General features: G+C 37.5%; 1 protein-coding gene across 3 annotated transcripts in view; it reads left to right on the top strand.

The window, feature by feature from the left end:
• MNAT1 (MNAT1 component of CDK activating kinase) overlaps nt 1-21,226 on the top strand; it is a 215,818-nt gene extending 194,592 nt beyond the window's left edge. Inside the window, exon 10 of one of the 3 annotated variants that reach the window (XR_009518332.1) lies at nt 19,650-20,558. Coding sequence is in view for 2 of the 3 variants with exons in the window: in XM_060004447.1 (XP_059860430.1) it covers nt 19,007-19,127 (121 nt within the window). In the remaining variant the exon portion in view is untranslated. Of the gene's footprint in view, nt 1-19,006; nt 19,562-19,649; nt 20,559-21,112 lie in introns of those variants that run through there. The other 2 variants (XM_060004451.1, XM_060004447.1) reach the window with 2 other exon arrangements.
• Nucleotides 21,227-23,059: the final 1,833 nt, after the last annotated feature.

Raw genomic sequence — 23,059 nt, 5'->3', positions numbered from 1 at the left:
TTTACAAATATCTTCTCCCATTCAGTAGACAGCCTTTTCGTTTTGTTGGTAGTTTCCTTCTCTGTGCAAAAACTTTTTAGTTTGGTGTAGTCCCATTTGTTTATTTTTGCTTTTATTTCCTTTCCTGAGGAGACATACCCCCAAAAAAATGTTTTCTTCTAGGAGTTTTATGGTTTCAGGTCTTACATTTGAGACTTTAATCTATTTTGAGGTTATTTTTGAATATGGTGTGAGAATGTAGTCCAGTTTGATTATTTTGCATGTAGCTGTCTAGTTTCCCCAATGCTATTTATTGAAGAGGCTGTCTTTTCCCCATTGTATATTCTTGCCTCCTTTGTCATAGATTAATTGTCCATATAAGTGTGGGTTCATTTGTGGACTTTCTATTCTGTTCCATTTACTTATGTGTCTGTTTTTGTACCAGTACCATACTTTTTTTTTTTTGATGACAGTAGCTTTGTAGTATAGTTCAAAATCAGGGAATGTGATATGTCCAGCTTTGTTCTTCTTTCTCAAGATTGTTTTGGCTATTTGGGGTGTTTTGTGTTTTCAGTTTTGTTTATCTTTTCAGAGAACCAGCTCGTAGTTTCATTGATCTTTTCTATTGCTTTCTTAGTCTCTATTTTATTTATCTCCAGTCTGATCTTCATTATTTCTTTCCTTCTACTATCTTTGGATTTTGTTTGTTCTTTTTCTAGTTTCTTTAGTTGTAAGGTTAGATTGTTTGAGATTTTTCTTGTTTCCTGAGGTAGGCTTATATTGCTATAAATTTCCTTCTTAGAACTGCTTTTGCTGCATTCCGTAGATTTTGGATTGTTGTGTTTCCATTTTCTTTTGTCGTCTGGTATTTAAAATTTTTCTCTTTGATTTCTTCAGTGACACACTGGTTGTTTAGCATATTGTTTAGCCTCTACATCTTTCTTTTTGCAGTCTTTTTCTTGTAGTTGATTTCTAGTATCATACTGTTGTGGTTGGGAAAGATGCATTATATAATTTAAGTCTTCTTAAGTGTAGTGAGACTTGTTTTATGGCCATCATGTGATCTATCCTGGAGAATATTTCATGTGCACTTGAAAAGAATGTGTATTCTGCTTTTGAATGGAATGTTACATAAATATAAAGTCCTTCTTGTATAATGTGTCATTTAATGCCAGTGTTTCCTTATCAATTTTCTGTCTGGATGACCTGTCCATTGATGTTAGTGGGGTGTTGAAGTCCTCTACTATTATTGTGTTACTATCAATTTCTCCCTTTATGTTTGTTAATATTTGCTTTATGTATTTAGGTGTTCTTATTTTGGAACACCTAATATTTGGAACACCTAATATTTACAACTGTTATATATTCTGCTTGGATCTATACCTTTATCACTATGTAATGTCATTCTTTGTCTCTTGTTATAGTCTTTGTACTAAAGTCTATTTTGTCTCATATAAGTATTGTTACACACACACACAGACACACACACACACACACACACACACACACACATATATATGAATGATTATTTTAAGTTGATGATCTTTTAAGTTCCAACACATCCTAACAACCCTGTATTTTTACTCCCCTGCCTTTAATATTTTTGACATCATATTTTACATCTGTTTGTTTTGTATATCCCTTAGCTACTTATTGTGGATATAGGTGATTTTACTACCTTATCATTTAACCTTCCTACTAGTTTTATACATGGTTGATCTACTACCTTTACTGTTTATTTGCTTTTACTGATGAGATTTTTTTTTAGTAATTTTCAGAGGTTTTCTCTTATTCTTTCAATTGAAAAAAATTCCTCTGCTTTCTCATTTTGCTTAACTTTCTCTGTCTCTGAAATTAGGTGAAACAGTTACCTGTTGTATTGTTGAAGGGGTGTCCTTGTATGGAAGCATCCCTATATAGTCTGTATGTACCCAGTGACTTTGGTAGGAGAGCTGGATCTGACGTGAGCACAAATCATGTCTTTCCCTAGGGTAGGAGGTGGGGCTGGAAATGGAGGGGCTAGAGTAGAGCCAAGCGTGAGTTGGGGCTTCCCCTCTGCTCACACCACCCTGTTGGGGGGCAGGGTCAGTTCCCAAATTGCTGGAGCAGAAGCTCTAAGGATTGGGTCTGAGCTGGCTCCATTTCCTCTAAGTGTGTGCTCTCTCCATCCCAGCACTGGCACCCTTGCCCCACAGGGTGAGCGGTACTGGAACAAGAGGGGCCAGTACAGGAGCTCAGTGTGGGTCTGGATGCGGGCTGTGGTGGTCCTGGCCAGTCAGAGCCTGTGACCGCTTGTGATGTGCTGCCTCAATAAGCATCAGTTATGACTGCCCTTGCCCCATTCAGTTGCTGTCCTGGGTCCAAGCTGCCTTTGTGTCCCGCACAACTGAGCGCTCCCCTTGGTTGCTACAGCCCTTGCCCTAGTGTGGAGCTACATTGCAGAGTAGGTAGGGCAGTGTGGACACTCAGTATGGGTATCAGCACTTAGCATGCGTCTGGGTGCAGCTGTGGCAGTCCCTGCTGGAGGCAGAGCCCAAAACCACTTTTGATTCACTTCCTTTTTATAAGCCCAGTAATGGCCTAACCCCCACCCTGTTCAGATGCCTCCCTGGCCCCAGGCTGAGGCAGCCCTCGCCCTGATGTGGAGTTGTGAAGCAAGCAGAGCCTGAGCGGGCACTTGGTTCAGGTTGGGACTCATGCCAGGCTGGTTGTGGGAAATGGACCAGAGTCCAGTGCAGTTTCAATTTGTTTTCTCTGCCTTGTTTCAAGAGTAAGCACGTATTCACGCTTTTCCTGCATAGAGTCTATGTTTCTTACAGCCCTCCTGTTAGTCCCACTATATTTCTACCCAGCTAAGTGGACTCGTCTTTCCAGTGTTGGACCCTAGGGCTGAAGCACTCAATATATGGCTCAGCCCTCTGTGTCTCCCTGCAGGGGCACAGGTCCCAACCTGATTGCTTCTCTTCCCTTCCTTCCTGATTCTGTGTACATCTTTCTTACAGCTTTGGTTGTACAAGGGTCTTTCTGCTAGTCTTCAGTTAGTTTTCAGTGTGAATTGCTTCACATGGAGATCTCTTCATGAGGGGTGGTGAGTTCCATGTCCTCCTACTCCAACATCTTGATCTCAGTGTGCTCCTTTTGTAATTTTTATATTTCTAATTGTGGTTTTTTCTTCTTAGAAGAATCCCTTTAACATTTCTTATAAAGCTAGTTTACACGCTGAGCTCTTTTGCTTTTTTGGTGTCTGTAAAACTCTATTTTTCCTTAAAATCTGAATATAGCCTTGCCAATTAGAGTATTGCTGATTGTAGACTTTTCCCCTTTTATCACTTAGAATATATTTTGCCACTCCCTCTGAGTGGGAGTGGCAAAGTATATTTTATATATATATAAGTTTTTGCTGAAACGTCAGCTGGTAGTCTTATGGTAGGTCCCTTGTATGTAAATAGTTCCTTTTCTGCTGCTGCTTTAATATTCTCTCTTGATCTTTATCTTTTGCCATTTTAATTACAGTGTGTCTTGGACCCCTTTGGTTTAAACTTGTTTGGGACTCTCTGTGCTTCCTGGACTTGGATGTCTGTTTCCTTTCCCAGGGTTGGAAAGTTTCAGCTATTATTTCTACAATAAATTCTCTGCTCCTTTCTTTTCTCCTTCTTGGACTCCTATATATAGTGCCAGTATTAGTATGCTTGATGTAGTCCTAGTTTTCTCTTAAAGTGTCCCCGTTATTTATTCTTTTTTCTGTTCTGCATGTGTGATTTCTACTACTCATTCTTCCAGTTCACTGATCCATTCCTTTTTATTATATAATCTGCTGTTGATTCCTTCTAGTGTGTTTTTTTATTTTAGTTACTATATTCTTCAGCTCTGTTTGATCCTTCTTTATATTTTCTAGTTCTTTGTTAGACTTCTCACTGTTTTCATCCATTTTTTTCCTCAGTTTATTGAGCACCTTTATGATCGTTACCTGGAACTCTTTATTGGGTAGATCACTTTCCTCCACTCTGCATACATAGTTCTTGTGAGGTGTTTTTTTTTTTTTTTGTTTGTTTTTTTTTGCGGTACGCGGGCCTCTCACTGTTGCGGCCTCTCCCGTTGCGGAGCACAGGCTCCGGATGCGCAGGCTCAGCAGCCATGGCTCACGGGCCCAGCCACTCTGCAGCACGTGGGATCTTCCCGGACCGGGGCACAAACCCGTGTCCCCTGCATCGGCAGGCAGACTCTCAACCACTGCACCACCAGGGAAGCCCTTCTGAGGTTTTATCTTGTTCCTTCTTTTGGAACATATTCTCCTGTTGTCTCATTTTGTCTAATTCTCTGTTTTTGTTTCTATGTATTAGGTAGGTTGGTTATGTTTCCTGATCTTGGAGGAGTGGTCTTTTGCAGGTGATGTCCTGGGAGGCTCAGCAGCACACTACTCTCTGGTTACCGGAGCTATATGCTTTAGGGCTTCCCCCATGTGAAGGGTGTGCAGGTTCTTCTGTTAAGGAGGGCTTGACTACTGTGGGTGCACTGGTAGACACTGTGGGTGCACTTCTGCCTCCTGCCTGGTTGGCTGCCAGGCCCTTCTTTGTGTGAAGGCTGCCAGTTGCTGGTGGGTGTGGCCATGTCCTCGCACAGCTGGCTGTGGTGCCTTGGGGGTACTAGGGCTTTGCTAGCCAGGTCCTCAGGTGCATGTCTGCAGGGCCCTGGGAAGTCCTGCAGCTAGTGCCCACCTGCTGGTGGGCAGGGCTGTGTCTTGGCATGGTTGGTGAGCTTTATTTATTAATGAGCGGTGAGATAAGATGATTTCTAATGTTCCCTTCCAGTTTTAGGATTCTGTGTTGCTTCCCTTACTGTACTGTCTATGCTTTCTTTACCCACTATTCCTCTCATGTATTTTTTTTTTTTTTTTTTTTTTTTTTTTTTGTGGTACGCGGGCCTCTCACTGCTGTGACCTCTCCCGTTGCGGAGCACAGGCTCCGGACGCGCAGGCTCAGCGGCCATGGCTCACGGGCCCAGCCGCTCCGCGGCATGTGGGATCTTCCCGGACCGGGGCACGAACCCGTGTCCCCTGCAACGGCAGGCGGACTCTCAACCACTGCGCCACCAGGGAAGCCCCCTCTCATGTATTTTACAAAACATTTAGAATTTATTTTCAGTAACCACATGTAGGATTTATTTTAAGTGTATCTTTAAAGGATGGGGTTGGATCCCCTTGGTATTTATTTTATATCATTTCAAATAAAATTATCCTATCTTTAGTTCCATAAAACATTAGTTTTTACAAATGGAGGCCCAATTAGGAACAAAAAATCATGAATAATCTTAGTTTGTATTTTGCTTTTTTTTTTTTTTTTTTTTTTAGCAGTGCTGCATGACATGTGGGATCTTAGTTCCCTGACCAGGGATAGAACCCATGCTCCCTGCAGTGGAAGCGTGGAGTCCTAACCACTGGACCTTCAGGGAAATCCCTATATTTTGCTTCTTTTTTACTTTTGCTGACTCATTGAGGCAGGTCTACCTCAAAGCATGATCCTAGAGATAAGCATATTATCTGGCTTGTTTTATGAACTTTGGAATGACAGATAAAAATAATTTTTCTCCCAAAAGGTAGAATTCAAGATAACAATAGGGCTTTTTTCTTTCTTTAATCTTTTAAAGTAATGAAATAAGAAATCTAGGTGTTTAACTATGAAGAAGTTTTACAGTGTATTAAAGCAGGTTCTGTAAAATTAAACTCTAAAAACTTATTTTCAAAATGTCATATGTAACTGATTAAAATGTGTTTTTATTTAAAATATACCAGCATGTGCAAAGGCATAACGCATTGCTAAAAAATGTAGTCTGGAAACAAATCAGAATACTGAAAATAAGGCTATAATTTTTTAAATAAGAGGAAAATATTTTCTTTACACATGAAGTTTTTGGTCCAAATGGTATTTAACCCACTGACTGATTAGTCTATTAGGGCATTCTATTCCAGAAAAACTTCATTTTTGGTAAAAATTGATTGCATTAACACATTACTTATGATAATGGGCATAGATTTTTTTTTTTCCCAAAGTGATGCTGTGGTTTTGCTTTTGGAAGGGAGTACAAGTTTTCTGTGGGCTTAAGTATTAAAAATGCTTCTTAAAAACTTGAAATTGTTATGCATTAAACCAGAACTCTTGGAGCTTTTTCGGATTTTACTGCTTATAGTCACTGGTCCCTTGAGTAGATATTTTATGAACCTGTTTTTACTTGCTGGAAAATAGAATTTTCCATAATTAAGGAAAAACATCAGTTATTTTATCCACTTGACTTTGTCTCTGCTTGTTATTGTTTGCTTTAGAGATTTATCTAAGTTATCGACATGATTCAGATTCCAGTGTATGAAATAGAGCTTTTGAGAAGGTGCTTTGAATGGAAAAATAAATATCTTACAAAATATCTAGCTCTGGGTGTGTCTACTTCTGTTTGAATTTCTGGTTTTTCTTTGCATTTATAGCTATACTCCATTATAGCATATATCTTTGAGTATAAAATTGGTTAACACATTGAGAGTTCAGCTTATGAGACAGAGCATGATAAAATCTCAAAACAATTTTCAAATATACCTATTTATGAAAATATGAATATTTTTATTTTAAATAATGTCATTTTACACTCTACATATTTATACATTCTGCCCATCTTTCATTATTGTAGACATCTTCTAATTTCCAGGAAATCTTCCTGTCTTCCTCAGTGACTGATGTACACAGCCTGTCTTCCATTCAGTCCCCTGCCATCTTCCTCCATAGTTCATAATTTGTGGTGATAACTCGTTTCATGTCCTGTATATATATATATATATATATATTTTTTTTTTTTTTTTTGTGGTACACGGGCCTCTCACTGTTGCGGCCTCTCCCGTAGCGGAGCACAGGCTCTGGACGCGCAGGCTCAGCGGCCATGGCTCACGGACCCAGCCGCTCCGCGGCATGTGGGATCTTCCCAGACCGGGGCACAAACCTGTGTCCCCTGCATCGGCAGGCAGACTCTCAACCACTGCGCCACCAGGGAAACCCCTGTATTTTTTACTTGACATCTATTTTCATGGCCATTCTTTAGATCCTTAACTTAACAAGAGTTGATTTAGTTTAAAAAATTCTATACCCTCTACTTAAAAATGAGGATTTTTTTTTAAGCAATGGCTGTTTAGTGAGTAGATATTTATCTTGCTATCAAGAAACTTATCTAACAGGGAATATATAGCAGTTATAAACAGCCATGATACTTACCAGAGAGGTAAAGTACATGCAAAGTCAGAGGAGGAAGAAATAATTCTACCTGGGCAATCCAGAGGAAGTGGCATCTAAAAATGTCGTTAACTATTTTAAACATAGAGAAGTACAGAGAATAATCTAATAAAGAGATATAATTCTGCCACCTGGAATTAACAAATGTTATTTTTCAGAGGTCTAAAGGTAACATCTTTCTTCCTTTTGAACAAAACAAAGGCTTTAGAATGTTTTAACCTTAGACTTCCCCTTCTTTCGATACCATTTTGTGGTGGTGGTGATAGTGTTTTTGGCTCATCTTTGCTCCTTGTATCCTGTTCTTCCCATTGGGATTTAATTTCCACCTTGCTGCAGTATCTCCTTTAGTGCTTCTTTCACATTTTCCATCTGTTTAAGCCCTGCTAAATTCTTTGTGTTTTCCACACGTGTCTTCCAATTGACTCATTTTCTCGCTGTCTGTGGATAATCAACTGCTTAACCTGTCCATTGATGTTTTTGTTCCAAATATTGCTGTTGGATTTTTTTTAAAGAAAATGTCTGGTCTTTTTGTATTTTTCTTGCCTTGTGGCATCTATTTCTTTCTTCATCTCTTTTGACATGAAATATACTTCTTTTAATGTTTCTTTCAGAGTCTCTTATCTATGGGTCTGAGTGTTAGTCCCGCCATTGGTTGTTTGTGTCTTCTGACTCGTTTTATAAGTGAGGTTCATTTCTTCTTCTTCTTCTTTTTTTAACTATGAACCCTTTTTAGTGGGAGTTGCTTTCCCATGAGCCTTGGATTGTGAAGGCATGCTGATGTACAGATTCATGTTTGCTTCTGCCAGGGTCCTATTGGCTTCACTGAATCTGGAACAATTGCTATTCTTAATTTCCTGGTGGGGGAGTAGGCTTGGGTATTATGATTTCTTATGTTTTCTTTTCTACCAATGCCCCTAGACTTTCTTGTTACTGTCCCACGCCAGTGAACAAAATTTTCCTACAAGTTGTTTTACAAATGGGATGGACAGCATTTTGTAGCTCCAGGTTATATGCAGGGAGCCAAGCCTAATTCCAGCTTCCCACCTCTGACAGGGCTGCAGCCTGTCTTCTGTCCCTATATGGGTGTCGAATCACTGGTACCCATCACTTCCCTGAACTTCGGCCTCCGCTCATGCTCTGACTTTGCGTTCCTCTATAATTTCTGGCACTTGAGAGTTTTCTTGCTTTTAAACTTAGTTATTTTATTTTATTTTATTTTATTGTTACAGTATATATAACAATTCTGTGTTGCATAGGGAAGCTTCTCATGTTTCTGTTCAGAATTGAGGGGTTGACATTTGAACCATGGCTTTGGAAGACAGGCAATGATGAGGTCATTCCAAGATAATGAAACAGCCTAAACAAAGGTATGGAGTGAGTAGTGATGAGGCTTTCATAGGGAATAACTGGAAACCTCACGGTTGACTTTGACTTAAGTTCAGGGTATGTGGAGATGATTAATGGGAAATGTGTTTGGAAAGGTAGGTTGGAATCAAGTGCAGTAGTCCTTGAGTGGTAGGCTAAGGAATTTTGACTTCATTCTACACACAGCAGGGAGCCTATGAACGTCTGTTTGTGTGAGAGCGATGCAGAGCTTTGCCCTAGGAAGAGTAATTTGGTAACCATGAATAGGTTGGAATGGAGAGACCATACTGGAAATAGGGAGCTCAGTTAAGAGACTATTAGCAGTAGTCCAGAAGGAGGTAATAAGGAGCTGAAATAAGGTAATAATATTGGCAATGAAGATGATGTGAGAGGTAAATAGATGTTTGTAGAGAGATACTGTGATGTAGATTTCTCATTGGTATGCAGGGGAAAGAGGATTCCAAAATGACCTTAAGAGTACATTGAAACTATTAAGAGAAATAAGAGACACAGAGGGGTAGGTTTGTAAAGGAAGATGAGTTCAGTTATGAAAATATTAAATTTATAGTGCAAGTGAGACAGTCAAGCACAAAGGGCCACCCAAACAGAAAGAAGGGTAAAAGGGCAAAGGATAGCGTTATAGGGTTTAGTAGAACAGAGGTAGTGAATGAAGGTGGTGGTGAATGAATCCATTTCAGAGATGGAGTCAAGAATTGGAGAAGAGGAAGTAAGCCGAAAAGAAAACTAGTAAATTAGGAAGCAGGTGGAAGAAGAGAAATTTGGGGAATCATGTGTCAAAGCAGTTAGGAGTATGGTCCAAATTATAGGCATTTTTATGGAAGCCATAGGCTAAGAGCATTTCACAGCTGGAGGCTGTCTCCAGATGTAGAGAGAGTGGAAGATGTTGAGGAGGACAAGGACAGAGAAAGGGTCAGTTCATAGGAGTGGGAGTTAAAACACAGAATATGAAGAATAAGAGGAAGATAAGGTAGTGAGAGTGGAAATAATGTAGAAATTTAACTTTTTTTTTTTTTGCCGTACGCGGGCCTCTCACTGTTGTGGCCTCTCCCGTTACGGAGCACAGGCTCCGGACGCACAGGCTCAGCGGCCATGGCTCACGGGCCTAGCTGCTCCGCGGCATGTGGGATCTTCCCGGACCGGGGCATGAACCCATGTCCCCTGCATCGGCAGGCGGACTCTCAACCACTGCACCACCAGGGAAGCCCGCAATTTAACTTTTGAAATAAAATATACTAAGGTGTGCATAGGATTTATGAAGTATAGATCTGCACATATATATTTGTGAATATATAAATGTATTATATATGTTGTATATGTATGTGTGTAAAGTTTTCCCACTTTTAACATGTAGGTATTGGGATACTCTGTTACCCTGTGATAAAAGATTAACAAGCAGTACTCTAATTTGTCTAATTAAAAAAAACAAAAATGAAACCTTCACTTGGATCTTCATAATTGGGGTATAATGAAAGGGGGAAGAGAGAGGGCAACATTATTGTTGGAATAGATGTGGGAGTAGATGAAGGTCACAGAGTTGGAAAGGAGAAGTACATACTAATTAGTAAAAGGTAAATGACTTTGGAAATTTGGGCTATGAAAAGCCTATTCCTTATGAAAGCATACCTTGTGTTAATAGTGTCAAAGAGAATATGTACAGGGAGATCAGCTTGGTGCTTTGTGACCACCTAGAGGGGTGGGATTGGGAGGGAGACACAAGAGGGAGGAGATATGGGGATATATGTATATGTATACCTGATTCACTTTGTTTTAAAGCAGAAACTAACACACCATTGTAAAGCAATTATACTCTGATAAAGATGTTTAAAAAAGAGAGAGAGAGAACATGTAGTTTGGACAGGGACACTATGCTTATTTTTACTTATTTTTTATTTAATCTTCTAAAAAATAGTATGAGGTATCATTATCTCCCTTTTACAGAAAAAAAAACTGAAGTTTGAAAAATAAAAGAACTTTCTAAATCATAATGTTAGTAATTGTCCAAGGAGGGATTCAAACCCAAATGTATCTGTTTCTAAAATCTTTGTCCTTTCTACTAAACCAATATGTCTTTATATATTTATGTGGTACAGGGACAAAGGGGGAAATGGTACAGGGGAGAAGACTGGGGTGGTGTATATTTAATTTAGAGTCTGTAGTCACTAGGAGACCATGCCAAGGGGGAGAATTTTCCTTCTTCAACCTTAACAGGGTGCTTACCCAACTACCATTGGATGGAGAGAGGAATTGAATTTGGTTTCTCCATCTAGGCTCTTAGCCTTATTACTAGCCCCAGAGAGCTCAGTATGTTTCATGCTAATAAAGAAATAGAAATTTGCAGCATTATCATAGGAAAAAATTCCAGATTATCAGGGCTTTGGCTGAGGCTTCATTGACCACTTAACTGATTTCATCCATCACTTTGTTTTTGCTGCTTTAGTAGATCAGCTTTTTGACCACTGATCAGTACTTAGGCCTGCTGTTTAGATGTGTAATCTTCAAAGGGTTCTTTGCTGATAAATCTGATTTTACTAACTTTTCTCATCTTAAATTAGTTATTGACTTTGCATGGAAACCAGGAGGGAGTCTACTAAAACAGTAGAAAGAACAATATGAATGTAACATGTTTTAGTATTATCTATACTTTAAGATGAATTATTATAATTAACATGAATTATTACAAATGGAATCAAAGTAGCTATAAGTAGTAATATTTGGTGAAATCAAGGTCAGCTAGGAATGGTTCAGTGTTTCCAAGCAGATTGTTGACTGGATTAATGGCAGCTGTGGTTGTGACTATATTTTGTGCACTACTCTTTTTTTAATGAAATATTTCATACATAGAAAATATATAGTATGTACTTTATAAAGAGTAATAATAAAACAGTTACTAAATTGTTTCCATTCTCATTGCTTCTCCCTCCTCTACTCCTTCAAGTCCTGTATTTTGAATTCTACTTATTAACGTATGAGGTGGAGCATAACCAATGCTGTTGAAACTACCTGTGTGCATTTCTCTTACCCCTACTGTGGTTCCACCTAACATCAGAGATTCACTCACCCTGAATATGGTGATTATCATTTCCTTGCTTTTCTTTACAGTTTGATCATATATCTTGCATGTTTAGAACTTTATATAAATGGACCATGCTCTGCATATTTTCTGTAACTTGTTTGTAGTTTTGGTTTTCTCAGCATTGTTTGTGAGATTCCCTAATGTTAATACATGCATGCATGTAGCTGTAGCTCCTTTGTTTTTACTGCTGTATAATATTCTACTGTATAAGTAATAATAATTTGTCCATTCTCCTGTCAATGGACACTTGGGTTGTTTCTTTTGTTCTTTTGCTGTAAGAAACACTACTGCTATAAGTATTGGGTTGGCCAAAAAGTTCATTCAGGTTTTTCCATAACATGTTATGGAAAACCCGAACGAACTTTTTGGCCACCCAATACTAGGAATAGGCCCCTTGGAGCCCCTCGATGGAGAAATCTAATAGGTTTTCTGTCCCTGTCTGCTATTATTACCACCCTAAAATTACAAGAACAGGAGAGGCACAAGTAGCAGGTTCTAACTCTTTTCCAAGTGGCTCATGCCTCCCTTGCATCTACCTCCTGTGCAAGTCCAGGGGAAGAGAGTGTATGAGATATTGGCAGGGGACGGCAGCATTTACCATACCTGAATACACCCTTCACTCTAAAATAGCTTAACTTATGTGTTAGGATTGTCCCGAGAAACAGAACCATTAGGAGAAATAGAGGAAGGGAGGGAAGGAAGGGGAGAGATGGAGGAAAGGAGGGAAGGGAGGAAGGGAGGGAAGGGAGGAAGGGAGGGAGGGAGGGAGGGAGGAAGGCAAGGAAGGAAGGAAGGAAGGAAATTAAAAGGTATTGGCTCACACAGTTATGGAGGCTGAAAAGTCCCATGATCTGCTATCTATAAGCTGGAGAGCTGGGAAAACCAGTGGTGCATTTCAAAGGCCTGAGACAGAACCAACGGTGTAGATGCTAGTCCAAGTCCAGATGCCAGTCTGGAGCACCAAGGACAAGAGAAGATCAGTGTTCCAGCTTAAAGAGTCAGGCAAAGTGAATTAAACTTTCTTCCACCTTTTTGTTAATCTCAGGTTCTCAACAGATTAGATAATAGCCACCCACACTGGGGAAGGCCATCTGCTTTACTTAGTTCATCAATTCAAATGCTAATCTCTTCCAGAAACACCCTCACAGACACTCAGATACACACACAGAGTAATGATAAACCAGATATCTGGGTGTCCTGTGGCTTATTCAATATAATTTTATGTTGATGCATAAAATTAACCACCACAGCTTCTTTTGTCATACGATTATACGTTGTAGTTCTCTAGGTCTCTGCCTTAGTCCTTTCTCTCTTTTCATTCTGTCTCCTCTCCCTAAATATTAAGCATCTACTCTTATGGTTTCAGATACCATCTAAATACTGATAACTCCCAAATTACGTTCATTCCATAATTTTATTCTTAGCACTTGGTGCATATATCCAGCTACCATTCTGCATCTCAACTCATGTATTCTTATATAAGCGCTTCAGACTCAAGTCCAAAATTAAATTCATGATCTTTCCCTTTTCTCTTGTCCCACCCCAATTTGCTTCTCCTCCTCCAGTTTTCCATTGTCTCTGTGAGGGCATCTTTTCTGTTATACCTGACTAGGTAGCTGGAAGTTGAGCTTGACAATACTTCCTCCTTCCCTTCCCCTTCCCCCATATTCCGTTGGTCCTTAAATATCTCTTGAACTAGTACTTTATTTCCACTGCCACCACCCTAATCCAGGAACCATTGTCTCAAGCCTGGAATAGAGAAACATTCTCATATGGAGTCTCTATAATCAACTTCTGCTTCTCTAATCCACTGTGCAGCCAAACTAGCCTATTTGAATTACCAGGTTCCTGACAAATTTTTAGTTGCTTCCCATTGCCCTTTGAATAAAATTTGCAGTTCTTAACATTCCTATAAGGCCTTCTTTTGGATACTTTCTGCCTGTATCACTAGCCTCATCCTGAGCTGGAGTGACCTTTTCCCTGTATTCTCAGTATGCGCTGTTTCCTCATCCTTTGGATCTAAGCTTAACTGTCATTTCCTTAGGAAGGCCTTTTCTAAACTTGTTCACATTGGTTTCCCTTTTTATCCACAGCCATAGAACCCTGACTTTCTCTTTCATGATATTTATTAACATCTTTTTTTTTTTTTCCCTACTGAATTACAAGTTCCATGAGAGCATGGAGTCTTTTCTGTCTGTTTTATTCTGAGAGTTGCTTCAATACCTGGCAAATAGTAGACACTGAGTAATTTTTTTTTTTATTTTTTGAAATGAATGAGCTGCATACATATGAATGTTTGCATTTTACCTGTCCCACACTTGGGGAAAAATTACTCATTCTTCCTTTATAAAGATGTGATGAAACTTCCGGCATACATCTGTTACTAGCATGGAATTCATAGTAAAACATTACATTAGACAAACCAGAATGGGCTATGTCGTCTATGTGTTCAGTAATTCACACTCAAATCAAGAAAGTATTCCTTTCACTATGTAGTTACATTAACTTTCAGTAATAGCTGTCTTGACCTAAAATTCCTGGTGTGTTCTTTGATAGTAATAAATTGTACAGTTTGCTTCAGTTATAATTCAGAAAGACTTATCTGAGCAATCTGTAATTATCTCTTACTTTGGAGCAATGTGGCTTTTAATTTGCAAATCTGAGCTTTGTTGTTCAGGTGGTCTAAATGTCTGGAATAATTGGTCATTTGATTACCAATTATGTTAGTGTAAGTCTGAAATCAGCTTTAATAAGTAGTTTATTCAAGTTGCTGGCTAGATAATAAAGTGAAGAGTAGCATCATGACTGTTTGTGGAATTCGTTATATTTTTGGTTGGAGTTCATGAAGCCATGTATTTTTATGACCAAACTGCCCTCAGAATTATGGACAGTAATTCTGACTTGTAGCGCTTTCCTCATTTATGTTAGAATATATGGTTATCAATTTCTCTATGTAGACAGCTTATCTGTTTTTCTGACATTGTGATTGGATTAGGACACCTGAGCACTAACCTCAGTTTTTTAGAATGCTTCTGCATTTTAGTGATAATTGTCTGAGCACATCATTGCTCTGATTGTTTTTAAATCTTGAGATAGACTTCAGGTTGTTAAGGGAAATCTTTTATAGCTTTGGCTGAATTTCTTACAAGAGCTCTTGGTCTTGACAGCTGAGATGTGTTAGCTGATCTCTCTTAATGGTACTTAGATTTGAATTTTGCAGGCTGGGAGGCAGAACTACTTGGAACTGGTCTTTTCAACGCATGATGGCTTTAAATGCAGACTTTAAAAAATGGGCCACCTTGTAAAAAGAAAGTCTTAGTCTCTAGAGTTCATTCCCTTTCTTAGTTTGAACCAGTCCAACTTTACAACTCAGTGGAGTTAAAAAGTTGGACTTTTTTTAATTTTTAAACTCTCCATAGGGCCTGGTAATTTGAGGTGGAGGAAACTAATATGAACTTCACATTTTCATTTCAGTTTAAATTCTGAGATTCTTTGATTCTCTGGAGCCAAAAGCATTTCAAGGGTTTTCATGAGGAGGTTATGACTGGAGGGGAAGAGTGCTGCCTCTTGGTTCTGAGTGACAACCCCTGCCCTCTGCCCCTAGCTGAGAACTCAAAGAATTGTTACATAGCACTAAAATGAGCTGAGTCCAAAACTTCAGCCATATGGTCAATATAGGGCTTTTAAAGGAAGGGAAATAGTAAAAGAGTAATTTCAGAGGAACTCTCTTGTGTTAAAGAACTGAGAAAATGAAGTCTTTCTGAAGCTAAGTGTAAATTATACCACCTTCTTTGGGAGCAAAAGCTGCTAAATGTAACAGAAGAAAATGACAGTGTAGGAAATCAAAGTTCAGGAACAGGCTTTCAAGTGTGGTTTTCTTATGCTTAATCCTTTACTCCCCTCTCAGGATCCATTCCCTCCTTTTCCTCCTCCTTCTCCAAAGTCTGCTTGAAAGAGATTTTGATGGGTAATGGCAAAGGAAGGCACCTTTAGACGTAGTATAAATTAGGGCATAAGATGCTCTTTGTACAGGAATTATCTTAGACATGCTTTTGAAAACATACTTTTTTTTTAGCCTTATTTAAGAAAATAATCAAAGGTATGATTTTTAAATCTTTGAGTTTAGTCTGCTTTCAGTAAAAATAAGGTATAGGTACCAAAATAAGCAAACCTCTTTTTTTTCTTTCCTGGTTTCTGCTTGTAAGATTTACAGGTATTTAAAATAAACCCATGAAAAACAGAAATACTGTCCTGGGATTGGCTAAATAGTCAGAGCAATTACCTCCAGGCTCCAAAATCCAACTGAGCTTGACTTTTGGAAATAAATTTGGCTAAGACTTCTTCCTTATTCTGTTGTATAAAGGTGTACATGAAATGATACTGACCTCTGCCAGAAACCCCAGGAATCCTATTCAGTGATGTACTTGTAATGGTCATGAAAGAATTAAATCAACACAGATGTGGATTAATGTGAAAAAGTAGGCAAAACACTAAATTCTCATTGTGTGGTTTCAGTGTTGCAGATCCTTCAAAATACTTTGGTATACCACAATAATTAAAGGGTTTAAGAACGTTAAGATACTTAGAAAATAAAAGCCCACAGTTGAATAACAAGAATGACCTGTTTTATTTTTTAAAATTGAAATTAATGTAGATTGCCATGGTGAAAATAGGTTGAAATATTTAATAATAACTGTTTTGTGCAGCCCTAGAGATCAAAAACAGTAATGTAAATAAGCAGGTCTTTAAAGAATCATACTTACAAATATGTTTAATGTAAGTGATTGCTAGAAGGGAAATGCATTTTTTTCAATGCTATGCAAAGAAATTTTAATGGACTTGATGTTGGCAGTGAGAATCTACAAATTAGCATTAATAACTCAAATTTTAAAATATTTGCTCATTGCTCTAGATTATGACTGTATTCAAGAAATACTGTTTTCAAACACTAATGAATCATTTTAAATAAACTTTTAAAAACACATTTATGACATCAATAAGTATGACTGTTTATTACATTTTACCTATAAAAAGTTGAACTGTTTTATATACTCTTTATGGAAACAGTGCACAGTCATAAATTAAAAGATGCAACTGTTTTGGATATTTTACTGGTGGTCCTGTGTTTTCCTGCCAGCAGTGCAGCTGTTTCAGGTTTCTCAGGATAACATATAAAAAGTTGTATGTACACTACAAGTTTATGCTTGAATTGCCAAGCCAGAGATGGTATGACTCAACTTTCCCAGAAGCAAGTTATACCAAAATGTGATGAATTAAAACAGCTAGTTGCACAGTGGTTTGTATTCAGTTATGAAAACCAGTTCTCATTTATGATAGTTGGCTTTGTAAGGTTGATGCATTCTACTGTGGTACTTGAATTTTGCCATGAGTAAAGAGCCATTGGAGCTAAGACTGTGCTTTTGAGGGTCTGAGGAAAGAGAAAAGGGTGATACAACGCTATCTGGGGTGTGGATAAAACTTAGCTGGAAACTTGTGTCAGGAATGGAACATTTTCATTTTCAAGATACCTGTAAAAATATTACTCACTTATTTGTGTGATAGTTACTGAATTCTCAATGAAGAGAAATTGATTTTATGCTGTTCCAGGTTAATTTTTACTTTCTGAGGTGATTTAACACTTAACCTCATTTCTCATGCATCATAGTCTTAACAGTGGACATTTTATTTTATCCTGGGAGGTAATAAGCAGACACCTTTATGGCCATGTATTAGGTTAGGTGAATCTCTATTTAAATCCTGTGATACCCAAGGTTTTATTAAGAGTTTGACAACAACTGTTTAATAACAGTAGTCTCCAAAGTGAGATGCATCCCACCAGGATATGTAAGATGGGGTGTAGGGAGAAAATATTAGAACTTTTATTTAAACATTTTAGTTTCATCCCTTAAATGTTTCAAATTATATATTATATATATTTTATAATATACTTACTATATTAATATATTATGTGTATATACTATATAATAGTATATAATATATAAATATATAATTTATGAACAAGTATACAAGTTTTAGAGCTGCACGCTCAAATATTTTTACTGCTATAAATATACTATCAAAAAAGTTTGGAGATTGTTGCTCAATAAATATTCATTTCCTTTCTCCTTTCACTTTCCCCTTTCACCCTTGGCAGAGAAGCAAAGAATTAACACCTTGATTTGTGGCAGCGTGAATAAATTATAGCCAATTGCAGGAGCTTATGCTGTGTCTTACTTTGACCACTTTTTCTATTTGGCCTCTTGTATTGCCATATATTTTTTAATCACACAAGCTTATTAAACATGGATACAAATGAAAAACAGACTTGTTATTATGTTAGAAATAATAAGTTGCTCATGCATCAAGACTTTGACACACAGGAAGTCTGAATGAATGAATAGAAAAGTTTCCAAGTTATTAAAATGTTCTGGTACCTGATTTATTCATTTGCTATACCTGTAATTCTGAGGTGGATGAAGCTCCTTTACTTCCTGAGGCCTGAAGAAACAATGTGGTTTCTTAAACTAGGCATTAAAGCAAAGCTGGACATACTTGTTTTCTGACAGTGCTGGTAGTCATGCTAAGAAGTTGTCCCTCTTTGGCCAGGATTATCCCATTTTTTAGGGCTGTTTGTGTACCTTTATCAAGGTAGAAAGTTTTAATTGCTAAGTAACATGTGTGTAATTGAAGAATAATAGTGTCTGTTACAGCCTTTTGAGATTGACTCAAAAGACTCTTCTGTATTTACTAATTGGGACATTCTTTTGAACCCAGGCTCAGTTTTGGATGTAATTTTCTAAGGTTTCCTTTACTGTAAGGAGGGAGACAATATATTTTTGTAATATTGAAGTAATTTTGAAGTAACTAGTCTGTTCTCTCCCCTTTATCACTTGTTTATGTATTTTCTTCAGAACATATTTATGTAAAATTTTAGTAATACAATAGTATTATGATGTGCATTTATTTATTAAGAGTATGCCAGGAAGGAGAGCAGCAGTTAGGTACCCGAACAAGAGCCAGCAAAATAGATTAGTTCTGAAAATTGGGAATAGGGAACATTTTAAAAACAAGTATTATTTCTGAAACCTCCTTCAGAGCTGTTTTTAGATCTTAATGTAATTCGCTTTATAATTTAGAGTTGGTATGTTTCCTTTTAAAAGGAAATAATGCATTTATAAAGTCTGAACATTTCAGCCTTAGAATTCTTCTTTAACATTTGAATCAGTTTTACTATTGCTTTTTAAAGTGTTACCAATTTATATGTGCTTTCTATATCAATGGTACACTTTTTGTTTTGTTTTAGGTATTTAAACCATGTCAGAGCTGCCTCTCCACAGGACCTTGCTGGAGGCTATACTTCTTCTCTGGCTTGTCACAGAGCACTACAGGATGCATTCAGTGGGCTTTTCTGGCAGCCCAGTTAACCTTTATTTCTCCTCTATAAGATTTGGACCCTGGAGCCGAACCAGGGAGCTAGCAAAAGTAAAGCATACTTGTAAAATTATAGCCATGTGCAGCTGTACAGCAACAGTATTACCACTAGCAGCTGTGTTAAAGTATTTATAGAGAGCAAATTTCAGAACTAAGCTGAGTAATATAGTGGATAAATATTTGTGAAGAAATTTATTTTTTACTTATATTTTTCTGAGAGGGATTGAAGCTGTTAAGACTCATCCAATGGAAGCTATGAATAATTCACCTGTGTATGTTTGAGGTTGATAGACTTGTAAAATCTTTTAAAAAATAAAGCTAGACTTTATACTGTTTTGTGGTTTTTCTCTTATTACAGTGTTTTACTTGAACACACATTAAAAATGCCATTTTGAATACGACACTTAGTGTTAATATCCAAGTCTGTTATTTCTTCTCATAAAATGTTCCATTTTTTCCCCAATGTCTTCTTAATACTAGTCCAGACAAGTGGATATATTTCCTTCTACCAACAGGTTGTGGCAAGTAAAACTTGACCTGTGATAATGTCAGTCTCTCAACATTAAGGACTCAGTGTCTGTTTTGAGCAGTGGAAAGTGAGACGAACCTTGATCAATGTGTTATAGTTCCCAGCTGTGAGCCTCGCTTAGGCTAAACCAGAGTACTAACCTGCTTTCATGACAAATTCAAAGAAGTAAGTTAACAAAATTTAATACTTAAAAGGCACCTTTCACCTCAATGTGAGCTCATTTTATGATGAAACCTTCGAGACTGGAATGAATATATTTTAAATGAAATTTCCCTATGAGTAAATTGCACACTCTGGTACAGTTTCTGTTGAAACTTCAAAGGCTTTTAGTATACCCAGAATGTTGCTTAAAGAGTTTGGATGTGGATAGGATATATATTTGTAGCATCTCAACCTTGTATGAGTCTGTTACCTAGACAACTGGGTATGGGACATCGTTTCTCAAGGGAATTAAAGGATTTTTTATTAAATCTCCATTACAACAGTTGTTAGAGTGGAAAGTTATGTGAAACAAGATTTGTGGGTTATATTAGGGTGGAATATCCATATGCAACAGCTCCATCTTATTTGACTAAGTAGGTATTAATTTCAGGAGTACATCTTCATCTTTATAACACTTCTAACTATCTTTGATAATTGAGAAAACCAAGGCATTGAATAATTGAGTAGGCCAAGATCATATACACAAGTTAGTAAAAGCCAAAATTAGAACAAAAGTTTTTTATCCAAGTCTAATTCTATAACTCTACTAGTCTGCATCCTATTTCTTATATCTATTAGTTTTCCCCAATAGAGGACTAGCATTTTAAGTACAATACATAAATCTGTTCAAAGAATAGTGAGAACGTTGGACTTGTGGTTAGAGATTTTCTGTACTCAGCTGCCAAAGTAAGGTATCCAGTCTTTAAAAAAGAAACACTATTATTTATTCGCAGTACCTTGTATGATGTATTTAAATGGAAGGAACTAATTATTAACAAAACATTTCAAAGGCTTTCAAAACTTTTTTTTTGAGCCTACCTTAATTATTGTGGAAATTGCCTGCACCTGATTTGGCAAATCAGTTAAATTCCACCACCTAGATATGTTTGTAATTATTTTGCCCTTACTATGGCCATACTTTGTTCAATAGGCTGGGTTTAGAAGTTAACTGACCCTATTAGATCAAAGGGAATGGTGAAAGATAACCTAATGGCAACAATTCACTAAATAACAAATATTCTACATTGATGAAATTATCCCCAATCCTCCCAGTGATTTCCTCTCTCAGAGACAAAAGGCTGTACAAGTCTTTTCATCTACATGAATTTAATAAGTCTTTTAATATTTTATAACACTAGCACAGAAACAACTACTGAGCATTAACCTATATGCCAAGCACTGTGCTTCATGCTTTATGAATTGTCTAATCCTTCTAACAGTGCTAATATTATTTCCCCATTTTAACAGGTGGAGATGCTAAGGCATGGAGAGGTTCAGCAACCTACCAAAGGTCAATACATCTTAAAAGGAGAAGAGTTTGGATTTGAACCCAAGTGGTTAAACTGCAGAGTCCATGTTCTAGAGATAGCTGTCAAACTTATAAACAACAGCTGTGCAAAACCAAATCTGAGTAGTCAAACTTCTTAAGACTTCCAGGAAATTTTACAGATCAAGTATCTAGTTCTTATATGGGATAGAAGTGACATCAACTAAATAATGGTGTTGATATCCTTGAGAGAAGTCCTGAGGAATTCATTATGGAGAACATGATTTGACTGCTAACTGCACTCCCTTTTATGCAGACATTAATGGATTGAATACATTTACTTGGTAATTAGGATGCATTATTATTTAGTATTCCTTAATTTCTTTCAATAAATATTTGAGTTAAGCTTCTCTTAGAAGTTACCTTTAGGCTGTCAGCAGGTGGTTTGGAATAATCATTTCAAAATCTAATTAACGTGGCAGAAAACTTGTCAAAAAGTTAACAAAATTAAAAAATTCTACCTAATGAGTGCTCTAGCTGTCATTTTCTAGTGGATTAACCAAGAGTTCAGTTACTAGGTATCACATCAAAAAGTTCAGGATGAGCCAAATTTAAATAATGAAATAATCACATGTTCACTTATCCACTCTGAGGGAAAAAGGAGGAGAGGTTAAAGTGTGTTAATAGAAGCATTTAAAGAATTCTGTTTTCTTTTGGCGGTATGCAGGCCTCTCACTGTTGTGGCCTCTCCCGTTGCGGAGCACAGGCTCCAGACACACAGGCTCAGCGGCCATGGCTCACGGGCCCAGCCACTCTGCGGCATGTGGGATCTTCCCGGACCGGGGCACGAACCCATGTCCCCAGCATCAGCAGGCGGACTCTCAACCACTGCGCCACCAGGGAAGCCCCAGGAATTCTGTTTTCTTTACAATTATATACTGCATATTTTTTCTAATTAAGGGGTGACTAAATGGATCTTACCACTTTACATATGGATAAGAACATCATTTGCACCCACACTTAATATTTATAGCCTAGCACCTGGATGTATCAATGTAGTACTAGGAAAAAAGTTCTTATGCCTACTTGCAAATTAATTATCTTCACCTAGATCGGGAGAAGGCAAACTGTAGACCTCTGGCGAAATCCAGGGGCTTCCTTTTTTTGTATGCTCCATGAGTTAAGGTTGGTGTCTGTATACTTTTAAGGTTGGATAAAGCCAAAAGAATAATATACTTTTTAACATGTGAAAAGCATATGAAATTAAAATTTCAGTGTTCATAGTTTTTTTTTTTTTTGGAATATGTGTTTATGTATTGTCTATGGCTGCTTTTGGACTACTATGGCAGTTGAGAGGCAGCAGAGACCTTATAGCTTAGAAAGCCTAAAATATTAAATGGCCCTTTACAGAAAGTTTGCTGACCCTTGCCCTACATACACTTGGAGGGGAGGGAGAGGAAGAAAATTAGAAGTCCCAAACTAGCAATCCCTGGCTGAATTAGCCCTCAAGGTTTTGCATAGGATAGGTTGGGTTGAACTCCAAAACCATTTTAAGTGTCTTTCGATAAGGAATAAAAGCTCCAAGTCATTACTTCCCTATACTTCTTACCATTTATTGCCATCATCTATTTATATTACCTAGCTTCTGAAGGCATTTGAGTTTGTAATTAATGACTTAGATTAGGGGTCCTCAAACTTTTTCTGTAGGACCAGAGAGTAAATATTTTAGGCTTTGTGGGCCAAGAGACAAAACTGAGGCCATTATGTAGATACAAGAGATACAATAAATTGGCACAATTTTTTAAATTAACAGACTTCAAAATACAATTGAGTACATTTTTTGTAGGGCTTTTTGGAGAATTACATTTCCTTTGATTGGGGTTCTAAGTGTTCCTATCATCAAAATGAATTTTAATTGATCACATGTT

This window comes from Delphinus delphis, chromosome 2 (genome assembly GCF_949987515.2).
Source record: "Delphinus delphis chromosome 2, mDelDel1.2, whole genome shotgun sequence".
Lineage (NCBI taxonomy): Eukaryota > Metazoa > Chordata > Mammalia > Artiodactyla > Delphinidae > Delphinus > Delphinus delphis.
This window is presented reverse-complemented; position numbering and strand designations above follow the sequence as displayed.